The following is a 12821-nucleotide window of genomic DNA, read 5'->3' on the forward strand; positions in this document are numbered from 1 at the left end:
ATGGGTGTCTGCTCTACTGGAATCTAACAGTAGATACGGTTTCAACACTATATATAATACTTATATAAATATTATTTTCAAAGCTGACCTCTACTTAACTGTCTGACTCTTTCTACCCTCAAATGCAAAAGAATGAAAGAATATTTGGTGATAATATAATTGTTTGGAGTCCAGTCATTTTTGACCGGGAACACCACAAGTGTGACTTTTTGCAATTTTGTACAAAATAAAAGCATTTAAGAGCAAACTTCCTGGTTAAACATTAAAGCACACTAGTGTGATAAGCAGTGCAAATTTGTATAATTTTTTATTTCATATTGTGAAAATTATTAAGAAAAAAAATTTCCCTCAAAAAATGAGGTACTTACTTTCAGATAAAGGAGGCCTACGATTAATCAGATGCAAATAAAAACACAAACCCAGTCCTAAATGAAAGAAAACAAGCTGACAAAAAGATTAAATCTAATATTTAGGGATAATAAAGCATAATAAGAGATTTATAAGCAATTGTTTGGAGTCTGGTCATTTTTGACCGGGAACACCACAAGTGTGACTTTTTGCAATTTTTTTTTTTACAAAATAAAAGCATTTAAGAGCAAACTTCCTGTTTAAACATTAAAGCACACTAGTGTGATAAACAAATTATTATAATGCAAATTATCATTTTTATCTCATATTGTGAGATAAAAAATAAAAATAAAAAAATTCACTCCAAAAATTCGGTACCTACTTTCAGATAAATGAGGCCTACGATTATTCCGATGCAAATAGAAACACAAAACCAGTTCTAAATAAAATAAATCAAGTTGACAAAAAGATCGAATCCAATATTAGGTGATAATAAAGCATAATGAGAGATTTATAAGCAATTGTTTGGAGTCCGGTCATTTTTGACCGGGAAAACACCAAGTGTGACTTCTGGTAATTTTGTACAAAATAAAAGCATTTAAGAGCAAACTTCCTTATTAAACAGTAAAGCACACTAGTGTGATAAACGGTGCAAATTAAAGTAATTTTTATCTCATATTGTGAAAATTATTAAGAATTTTTGTTTCACTCAAAAAATGAGGTACCTACTTTCAGATAAATGAGGCCTACGATTAATCAGATGCAAATTGAAACACAAACCCAGTCCTAAATGAAAAAAAAACAAGTTGACAAAAAGATTGAATCCAATATTTGATGATAATATAACATAATGAGAGATTTATAATCAATTGTTTGGAGTCCGGTCATTTTTGACCAGGAACACCACAAGTGTGACTTTTTGCAATTTTGGACAAAATAAAAGCACTTTAAAACAAACTTCCTGATTAAACATTAAAGGACACTAGGGTGATAAGCAAACAGTGCAAATATTGTTTAATATTGTGAAAATTATTAATAAATTTATTTTTTCACTCAAAAAAACGAGGTACCTACTTTTGAATAGAAACACAGTCCTAAATGAAAAAAAAAGCAAGTTGACAAAAAGATTGAATCCAATATTAGGTGATAACATAGCATAATGAGAGATTTATAAGCAGTTATAAATAATTTTTGACCAGGAACATCAAAGGTGTGACAAGAATCCGAATACAACCAGAGGGTTAAATAACTTTCTAACCAGTGTTTTAAAATGAGTGAATTTGCCAAAATGGTTCTTAAGTAACGCTTACTATTACTATTCTGATTTCCAAAAGACTTCTGCAACAGTGTAACAACTGCTTCATGCCAAAATTGTGTGTATTGTAGCATTTTAGCCAACTAGCCACCTGCCTTGTAAATCGGTGTAGGAACAACATAATTACAATACATTCCAAAGAATTGGCCCGCAGTAAGGAACTAAGTGAATGGGCTTTGTTGTGGGCCCAACATTTGGTGTCTGATGCCAATTTGATTAGATGAAAATACATGTTTCTGCACTCGCTGTTTTACTGAAGAGAACAAATGCACTACTAGTAACAAGAGACAAATAGGCAGTAAAAAAGTGTATTACAAAATTGACCATATGCACATGGGCTTGACAGGGGGCTCTCTTTAACTTGACCTTGAATGGGGTCCTTCAGCTAAGTAAAGTTTTTTGGGAATTTGCGGGATATAGTGTCACACCAGAGGACATGGTTTTAAGAGACCAAGGCTACGTCTACATTAATCCGGATACATTTGAAAACGGAGTTTTCGTTTTAAAACGCTCTCCGTCCACACTAGCGTTTCCAAGCATTTTCCAAAAGATTCTCGTCCACACTGAAACGTAGGAATGTCAAATTCGCCTTACTACGCATTCGTAAAGCCTTCAAAATTATACAGAGGTAATAAGTTTTCACGCAATTCTTCTGGCGGGATAATTTACGGAAATATCTCATCGTTCACTGACGCGTCTATGTCGCGCTCACTCATATTTTATCTGAAAAGCAGTTGTCGTCATGTTTTGCAGGACAGCAACTGTGAGTAAATTTTTTGCCATCATTTTAGGACTGTAATTTGAAGAGTGTACAAGGTAAATCTCTTTAGCAGCAGTGTGACAGTGAATAGCACAGGCACAATTACTGCTGTAAACATAGATATCTATTGGTACAATATGCGTCATCGTTTTCAAAAGCCTCCGTTTTCACAGTCCACACTACAAGGCGAAAACGGCGTTTTCAAATTTATCCACTTTGGAGAGCGTTTTCAAAAAGCTCCGTTTTCCTTGACAAAAACGCCGTCTCAGTGTGGACGGAAGGCCAAAACGGAGAGAAAAAGATGCGTTTTCAAACGAAAACGTATTAGTGTGGACATGGCCCAAATGTATCAAGTTCCTACGTTTTCAGAAATATATCGTTGAGAAAAAAAAGATTGCCATTTGCTAAAATAGACACTTGCACAATTATGCCAGAGGTATTCATTAACATTTTATGCTTTTCTTTTTAATCTATAAAAGTTGTTTTAACAACTATTAAAAATATTTATTTTTATCTTGTGAGACAGTGAAAATGTCATGTCAATGTCAATGCACAAATTTTCACACTGTATTACAAAAATTCAATATAGTTGCTTTTATGTGACTTTTAATGCAATCGTAGAATAGTCAGTGAAATCACTAAAACAAATTGTTTGTTGAATAAAATTAAGGTGTTAATTTGCTCTTAATTACATTTATTACTGTTTGTAATTGTTTCAGCTGTGTAAATTGGACGGTTATTTATGATTGTTACGTGGCTTATGAAGACTTACAAAGAAAGATATGTGCATGGAGTGGAAAGCTCTGAAAGGAAAAAGGGAAAATAAATAGAAGGAAAAAACAACTCAGAATACAACAGGCATTTTCATAACGTCAAACACCACACAACTTCCGGCATTTTTCCATCAGGAAACCGCGTTTTGTTTATAGCTTTCCAGGCTGCTACAATACGCACGCCAGAGGATGAGCTAGTCGCTGACTAAGTATGCAAGTTTCGTGGCAATGAATGTTTTTTGATATGTTGAGAATATAGTATGAGACTGCTTGGTTTAGTTGGTCTGGTTTTTAGTTGATCAGCCTTAGAATAGCACCTTAGCATTGTAGCATGTTTAGGCCCTGATATACAGCGGTGGCCAAAATTATTGGAAAACTATTTTGACCAGCTAAAAAAAATGGTTTTAAATCAGTTGTTTCTGTCTTTTGCTGTAATGTGTCAGAGGAAATATCAGTTTACATTTCCAAACATTCATTTTGCCAAGTTTTGTTAGCACAAGGAGTCTGACAACAGCCAGTGCTCCACACAGAGATCTGATCTCATCATCATCTAAAAGCATCTTGGAGGCATTGCTACAGTTCTTCTGGATTTAGTCTGTCTCAGTTTGTTCTTTTTCTTCATGTCATCCCAGACAGACTGGATGATGATGAGATCAGATTTCTGTGTGAAGCACTGGCTGATGTCATGTCTTGTGCAAACAAAAATCTCACTGGATAATTACAAAATGAATGTTTGGAAATGTAAACTGATATTTCCTACTGACACACTACAGCAAAAGACAGAAACAGTTCTTTTTTTCTGTTTGTTCAGAAACAAGTAAAAACATTAACACACATTTCGCACATTTCTTTCTGAGAGTGTATGGCCTAATTAAGGATTAGATTGGCCCGAAGATTTGTTACATGGATCCTTCCAAAGGGCAGCTGATACCTTATTGCGGCTCTGTGTTTAGTGTTGGAGAGGGTGTTAATAGAGTCACATGAGGCTGTGGAATGAGGGAGGACCCTGACACTGCTGAACACTGATAAAACACTGAGCGGAAAAGCTTTGAAAAGATTGGAAGAATCCAACCTTCAAACTGGTGTTCTGTGCCCTTGAAAGTGTTTAAAACAGGTTTCATATTTAGGGTCAAGAGATTAGCTAAAGGAACAGATGGACTAAGAAGGAAAACAAAGTTAGTCGTGCACAGTGAGACTTTTGACGTTTGGTATAACGTCTGGTCCTCAGTGTATACGGGTGGTCTTGAGGCCAGACTTGTAAATCTCAGCCTTAAACAGAACACCCACGGAAAGTCTGACCAATATGGCAAGCTCAAATCTGATTGGCTGACTTCATGCACCTTTCTCAAAAATCTTGCCACTTCAGTATCCATTGGAACAGTCTGGTTGAGACTATGGAAATGCATATATTCTAAAATGAATGTACATATGAATGTATGTTGGACTATTTCCATTAAAAACTGTTTCAAGCATTATAAAGTCTGGTTCGCCCCAAGAACGCTAACTATAGAGTGCTGAAGGGATAATTTAATTTTGTAGGCCAACCCTGAAATTAGCATCACTCTGGATTCCCTAAAGGATTTTTCCGTTGACTTTTGTATTGTTGCGGGAAATAAGCTCTGTGATCAACAAAAGTTTATGATTCTTGCAATGTTTTGTTAAAGATAATCTTCAAATGAACAGTTTTCATAAATACAATCGCTGCAAGTAAAATGCTACAGTTAAGCCATAAACAAGCTATACCACTGTCACATGACTTCAGTGTCAAACTTCCACAACTCTTGGTCTTCATTTTAAATCTGGAATCTTGATATTTTTGAGTTACAATAGTCCACAAGTGTGTTCTATAAACAAAATGAGGTTGTAAAAAGCAAGAAAAAATCCTTAGATGAGTCTTTGACAACCCTCAATAGTCCCTATTAGCCACTTGTTGGCAAACACCTTTTTCAAAACACATAAAAATGTACTACTGTTGTATTTCATGCCAGAGAATAAAATTTGAAAACAATTTGATATTCTTTAACATCCAGTTCTTTAAAGTTGGTGGATTCTGATTGGCTGCCAGTGTTATGATTGTTCACCAGCTGAAAAAAGAATATAGTTGTTGTTTGGACTGCACTATACTTTTTATACTGTTTATTAAAAGTTTATAGCTAAGTTATCGTCCCTTGAGTAAACAGGCTGCCTTTTGATGCCCTCATAGCATACAGTGATAGTCTTGTGTCTTCTGATGTAGTTGCACCATATTTTATCCCTTCAGTTCAATAACAGATTGAATACACACACTGTTATTTACACATTAGTAGCTTCCTTTGCTTTATTGCAACATTCAAAGTTTATTTTTCAGAAAGTTATTCTAACAGAGGTGAACTGGTGGATGTTTGAAAACTTATCTTACATACGTGAAAGAATCCAGAGTTTTCAATGATGCAATGAGGAACTGATATTGTACCAGATCACCAGTTTGGAAACTGAGTAAGTGTGTGTGTGTGTGTGTGTGTGTGTGTGTGTGTGTGTGTGTGTGTGTGTGTGTGTGTGTGTGTGTCTGTGTGTCTGTGTGTCTGTGTGTCTGTGTGTCTGTGTGTGTGCGTTTTCCCCAAAGTTACCCCATGATGCAAACAAAGTGGTCAAGGTTTGGCAGGTTTATGTGGTTCAGTTAGTTTGGGCATACATGAACACTGTGATCTTAGATCTGCATGATTGGTCTGAGATTGCCTGAGTGAGGTGGCCTCACTGATTTAAATCAAAATCTGGAGTGGTACCCCTGTGGTGAGAAAAAGCAATTTTGACCTAAAGCACCAAGCTTTATCCTAATTCATAATTGGAAATATCTTTTAATCGCCCTTCTCCAAAACAGATGCATGCTGCGTATATTCACACAAATAGTTGTGTGTCTAGTGCTGATAGCCAAGAGTATTGTGTTGTTACTTGAATGATCCACAGCTGAGGGACTCATATGCAACTATTACAGAAGGTTCAAACGCTCACTGATTGTCTAGAAGGAAAAACGATACATTAAGAGCCAGGGGTGTAAACTTTTGAACAGAGTGAAGATGTGTGCATTTTTCTTATTTTACGTAAATATCTTTTTTTTTTTTTCATTTAGTAATGCCCTTCTGAAGCAAAAGAAGTTTGCTTCAGAAGGGCATTACTACATGTTTTGCTACATGTTTCCTAGAAGAGAAAAATAAGTGAAATTTACCCTGATCTTCAAATTTAAAAGGTTTTCACCCCCCAGCTCTTAATTTGTTGTGTTTCCTTTTGGAGCTTCAGTAAGAGTTTGTACCTTCTGTAATAGTTGAGTCCCTCAGTTGTCCCCAGTGTGAAAGGATGGATCTAGTCTTCATTTATATATATGTATTTATATACAAGTGTGTTTATATGTATGGAACAGACATGAAGGCTCATGTATGTTTGTTAAAGCATGTGTGAGGACAGATAAAGCCATAGTAAGTCCATGGAAGTTAACTTGTAAATCCATCTTTATAGTTGATGCTATGAGTGGAATCCTGGAACCTAAACAGGTGTTCTTTGACAAATGAGAGGACATGCATGTGACATGCATACAATTTTGTCAAGCTTTGGAACGTTGTCTTATGAAAGCGATTCAAGTGAACCAAGACACAACATTGTAACAATTGACATTCTCAACAGTTAACATTTTCAGGCTTGTACAGTGAGGAAAAAAATTGATCCCCTGCTGTTTTTGTACATTTGACAACTGACAAATGGTTTATTTTAACAGTGAGAGTCAGAAGAACAACAAAAAAAATTCAGAAAAATGAATTTCAAAAAAGTTATAAATTATAAGTTATAATTTGTTGTAATTTGATTTGCATTTTAATGAGTGAAATAATTATTTAACCCATTTGCAAAACATGATTTAGTACTTGGTGGCAAAACCCTTGTTGGCAATTACAGAGGTCAGTCGTTTCTTGTAGTTGGCCACCAGATTTGCACACATCTCAGGAGGGGTTTTTTCCCACTCCTCTTTGCAGATTCTCTACGAGTCATTTAGGTTTTGAGACCTACGTTTGGCAACTTGAATCTTCAGCTCCCTGTTTCTATTAAGTTATGTTTCTATTTCGTTATGTTCTGTTTATTGTGAGATGTAGTAACTATAGCAACCGCGGCACCCATTGCCGGATGTTGTCAGAAACTACAGTGAAACACTTAGTGTAAACACTAAGGTAAGTGTGACAGTTAAGATGTTTGTTGCAACGCTCCTATAGAAATCCATTGCCTCAGGGATTTTTTCCCCCTCAGGGATACTGTTAAGTCCAATTACTTAAGGACTTTCATGCAACCGGGCCCTGGAGTCTGGCTAGGCCACTCCAGGACCTTAATATGCTTCTTCTTGAGCCACTCCTTTGTTGTCTTGGCTGTGTGTTTTGGGACATTGTCATGCTGGAATACCCATCCACAACTTATTGTCAATGAGATTGTTGACATTGTGTAGTTCTGGGCTGATTCCTTACTTTTGATCATTGAAACTCCACAAGGTGATCATGGAAACCCAGACTGAGGGGGATTGGCAGTTATTTTGTGTTTCTTCCATTTGCAAATAATCGCACCAACTGTTGTCACTTTCTCACCAAGCTGCTTTGCGATGGTCTTGTAGCCCATTCCAGCCTTGTGTAGGTCTACAATCCTGTCCCTGACATCCTTGGCCAGCTCTTTGGTCTTGGCCATGGTGGAGTGTTTGGAATCTGATTGATTGTTTCTATGAACAGGTAACTTTTATACAGGTAACAGAATGAGATTAGGAGCACTTCCTTTAAGAGAGTGCTCCTAATCTCAGCTGGTTACCTGTATCAAAGACACCAGAATCTTGCTGATTGATAGGGGATCAAATAATTATTTCACTCATTAAAATGCAAATGTATAACTTTTTTAAAATGCATTTTTCCTATTTTTTGTTGTTGTTGTTATTTTGTCTCTTACTGTTCAAATAGCCTACCATTAAAATATAAAAATTTCTTTGTCAGTGGGCAAACATACAAAATCAGCAGGGGATAATTATTTTTCTTCTTCACTGTAGATTATTTGCTTTGTTCCAAAACAGCGATTTAAATGAAAAGTTCACCGAAGAATTACATTTTTGTCGTCATTTATTCACCCATCAGTTGTTCCAATATATGAATTTCTTCCTTCTGTTGAAGACAAAAGTAGATAATGTAAATAATATTGGCAACCAAACAGTTGCTGATAGCCATTGACTTCCATTGTATGGGGTGAAAAACGCCCCGGCAAATGTTTGGTTATCAACATTATTCAAAATATCATCTTTTGTGTTCAAGTCCGAAAATTCCCTTTGTCTCTCCAGGTATTATAAACCTCTTTGACTGCACCAGGTCACTGTTTAAACAATGTTTCAGTTTTCATCCAAAACACCTCATTATGCAAACATGCCTGTCTGGCTCTGCAGGCCTGGCCAGATATGATTGCTATTACCCTGAGGAGCCAAGAGTAACACACTTGCACATGGGCATACAAGTGCACATGCCTAAATAAACTTCCTTCACCTTTTTGATGTTTTCTTCGCGTTTGTCGCTTTCTAAACACATACCTCAGTTTCTGTCTCTTATTGTATCTATTTCTCATTTTCTCAGAGACAGTACATTTGTTTTTACAGAGCTTTTAAAGGCTGACATCATCTTGGTTTTACAGTTTGGGACACCAGCTTAGTAATATCACTTGCCTTTCAATAAAACTTTCATCATTCTACTAAGATTAATGGATACAAGTAGAAATAAAAAATACCTGTATGGGATTTTGGAGTAAAATTGTAATTCTTATGAGGCCTATTTATTTAACCGAGCATGTCTCTGTCCTTTTCTTTTCAGGAGGATGAAACAGAAGATGATGATGACGATGTAGAAGGAGAAGATGAGGGAATGTTATCCTGTAGTGAGACGGAAGATGAGGAGAGTCCTTACTCAAGCAGCGGGGCGGCACAGTTAGCTGCCCGTCTGCGTGCCACGGCACAGCGCTTCCTCAGGAACATGGGCTGCGTCCTGGCCGTCACGCTATTAGCACTAGCTGGTAAGAGAATCAGAGAACAAAACTAGTTTCAGGGTTCGTACAAGGTGCCTTAATGTACTTGAATTTGACTTTTTGAAATTTAAGGCCTGAAAAACCCTTGAAAATAGCAATATTCCTGAAGAGATACTTGAAAAGTCCTTGAATTATTAAAAGACTATGAATCTATGAAATAAATGTTTAATTTTGTCAAGCGCATATCTTTTTACGCAAAATTCAGGCGATTCAAAAAAAGTCATTCATTTTTGCTTATTTCAGTTAATTTCAGAAATAATCGAGCTAAGCCAGTATTAGTACTGACAGTGTTATGTAAACAAGGCTGAAGATGCGAAAAGAGGAGCAAATGAACCGAATGAAGTGAGTCATTTAAGCTGGAACCGCTCAGATTGATTCAATCTCATGACTTCGATCATTCCTTTCAAGCGATTCACTAGCAAAAACCAGATCAAATTAAAAGAGCCATTCATTTTTAATCTTAAAAATTAAAAATAGGGCGTAGGGATGGGTGAAACAGCTTTTCGTAACTCTGAATCAGTTAAACCATTGCGTCGCAAAGTGAGTCACTTTTTCGAAGCGCTCCAATCAGAACGCGTATCCTGAATCATTTGCTTCAGATCGAGTTTAAATCATGCATCTTGAATAATTTGATTTAGACCGGAATGGACTCTTGAATTGAATCAAATCAAATGATTTGCGATACACGATTAGAAGTCCTGATCTAAATCGAATGATTCACGATACGCAAAGTTCTGATCTAAGTTAAATAATTGGCAAATCATTATTCAGATTGGCACTTCAGAGTGGTGATCACAAATCATTTGATTTAGATTGGAACTTTGGAGCTGGTTTGCAAATCTTCTGCTTTAGGTCGGAACTTTGGAGTGCAGATTGTGAATCATTTGATTTAGATTGGAACTTTGGAGTGGGTTCATGAATCTTTTGCTTTAGTTCGGAGCTTTGGAGTGCAGATCGTGAATCATTTGATTTAGATCAGAACTTTGGAGCATGGATCCCAAATCATTTGATTCAGTTCGGGACTTCAGTGCAGGTTCACGAATAATTTGTTTCATATCAGGATTTCGAACACCCAAACCATTAAGGCAGTACAGTTATAAAACCAAAACAAAGAAAAAGAAAGTATACACAAATACAAACCCCTTAAGAAAACTAACCGTGGTTTTGCTATAGTAAAAGTGTAGAATTAAGAAAAAAGAAGACACACTGTAAGTAAGATCTCTAATTGAAGTATCTGTACGAACCCTGCAGGATTTTTTTTCTGAATTACCTTCTGATGCATTTCAGAGCACAACATTAGGTGATATGAAGTTTTCAAAGGTAGAGGCACTTGTGTAGAGAATCAAAGTGTTTATGTAACTTTTTTTTTATTTTTCTTTACAGGAATCACTTTACCCTCTGCATTCTCTGCCTTCTACTTCATTCTGTTTATTGGAGTGTGCACATGGTGGGCTTGCCACTTTCCCATCAGCCATCTAGGATTTAACGCATTGTGTGTGATGGTGGCCTTCTTCACAGGGGGACACCTGGTGTGTCTCTACGTGTATCAGAGCTCATTCGCACAAGACATGTTCTCCCCAGTGGGTCTGTGGGCCAGGTATTGTTGATGATTACTCTCAATTCCCTTCACGTTCACTGTTTTGCACATTTAGTATGTCTGTAACTTCATGGCAGGATTTTCACTGTGTGGTTATTAGAAAATTGCTCTTATTTGCTCTTATTGAAGTAGTGTGTGTACCTAGTTCAACATCCTTATTTGTCCTGGAACAACATTCCTGTAAACCAATGAGGCTGGTTACCATGATTTTTAGAAGTAAGACAACATTGACACCATTTCCTGAATCAGCATCTTTTGTTGGTTCTGGGACAACATTGCTATCAAACAATCTGGTTTGAGTTAGGATTAGGATTAAAAGCATAAGGCTGGGTTTGGAACCATCAAGTTAATGGTTAGAGTTGAGGTTAGGACATTGTTTTCTTGACAGGAGTCTTGTTCCAGGACCAACTAAAGAATGTTGATCTGGGAGCATGTTCTGCTTGGCGAAATCACAGTGACTATTATTGGTAGTACCACCAAGAAAGTACTGTGGTGGCATTATGGTGCAATGATGGCATAAAATGTTAATAGCTTGGTACTTTGATTTGTACCATGGTACTCTAAAATGACCACATTCGTATAACTTACATTGGGACTTACATTGCTCTCCAATGTGCTTCAAACAATAGTGATTTACTTTAATATTTTAACGTCTTTAGATAAAAGTTAAGCATGTAACAGAATGATGATACATCAGACAATGTGTTATTAAGGGAGATATATATTATATTTAAATAAACAACAAATTTATCTTTGGCAAAAAGTTCCTTTTACAGAATTTATGTTTATATAATTTTTAAAGTGTCATCAAAGTAAAACGTGACCCCAGACCACAAAACCAGTCTTAAAGTGCCCCTATTATGCCATTTTAAAGGTACTTAAAGGTTGTATCAGCAATTTCTAGCCTGAAACATAAAGTGTCAATTTCAGCTGACCTTTCATCACGATCCGCTCGCTGTCTGCCCCATAAATTGTCTGTGAAAAAACCGCGTCTCTCTGGTCAGCCTAGGGTCCGAGATATGCCAAAAAAAACAATCGGCACTACCAACCTTTCCACACATAAACAAACAGTGTTCCAACCAATCAGCGTCAGGGGTTTGGTGTTGTGGACTTTCGCTCCGCCTCCCTCACATTCCTGCACCAGTAGGAAAGTCCACGACACCAAACCCCTGACGCTGATTGGTTGGAACACTGTTTGTTTATCTGTGGAAAGGTTGGTAGTGCCGATTGTTTTTTTTATCTTCTATCAGCGAGCGGATCGTGAAGAAAGGTCAGCTGAAATTGACACTTTATGTTTTAGGCTAGAAATCGCTGATACAACCTTTAATGTTGTTGTATTAGTCTCTTAAAACAGGTTTACATGTATGCAAGTTCAAAAAACACTTTAGTTTTCTCCAAAATTAGATTTAATTTTACCCCGTTTCTAAATGGCGTAGTCCTTTATTATTGGTCTACCGCTACAGCGCAAAAATGAAACGCCCATTGCCATAACTGAATGACTGCTGCGGAGACCTGTTAATGCATAGAAAAGATAGCCTCGATTTTACCCTATCAATTCGAGCCGGAGTCTGACGATGAAACGGTTGAAGTGGCACATAGACAAGAAACTGTTTCGCAAGCAAGACTGGAGCAGGACGTTTCTCAGTGGATGTCATATGTTACCTGTTAAAAGTGCTTGCAATTTGCTTTTGTAAGCGAACCGGGCACACCTCTACGTTGTGAACTTCAACATTGTATAATGCATAACACTGCGTTAAGCCATCGTTTATCATTATCATTACTTAAACTAATAAGGCAGACAGACAGTCAAGCTGCATCAATCACAATTTTTAGACTACATTGCACTCACAGCTGAACAACAGAACTACAGAAACGCAAGTTAGCCGGTTACCAAGACATGAGCGGGGTTGTTACACACCATAACGTACACAAAGACGTATTTTGAACGATCGCTAGAAAATACAATCATCA

General features: G+C 36.8%; 1 protein-coding gene across 1 annotated transcript in view; it reads left to right on the forward strand.

Moving 5' to 3' along the window:
• Positions 1–12821, forward strand: part of piezo1 (piezo type mechanosensitive ion channel component 1 (Er blood group)) — a 110310-nt gene that overhangs the window by 39027 nt on the left and 58462 nt on the right. The window contains exons 6-7 of the mRNA XM_073836553.1: positions 9043–9241; positions 10637–10850. Of these exons, the coding sequence (XP_073692654.1) occupies positions 9043–9241; positions 10637–10850 (413 nt within the window). The remainder of the gene's footprint in view (positions 1–9042; positions 9242–10636; positions 10851–12821) is intronic.

Source organism: Garra rufa, chromosome 3 (assembly GCF_049309525.1).
Source record: "Garra rufa chromosome 3, GarRuf1.0, whole genome shotgun sequence".
Classification (NCBI taxonomy): Eukaryota; Metazoa; Chordata; class Actinopteri; order Cypriniformes; family Cyprinidae; genus Garra; species Garra rufa.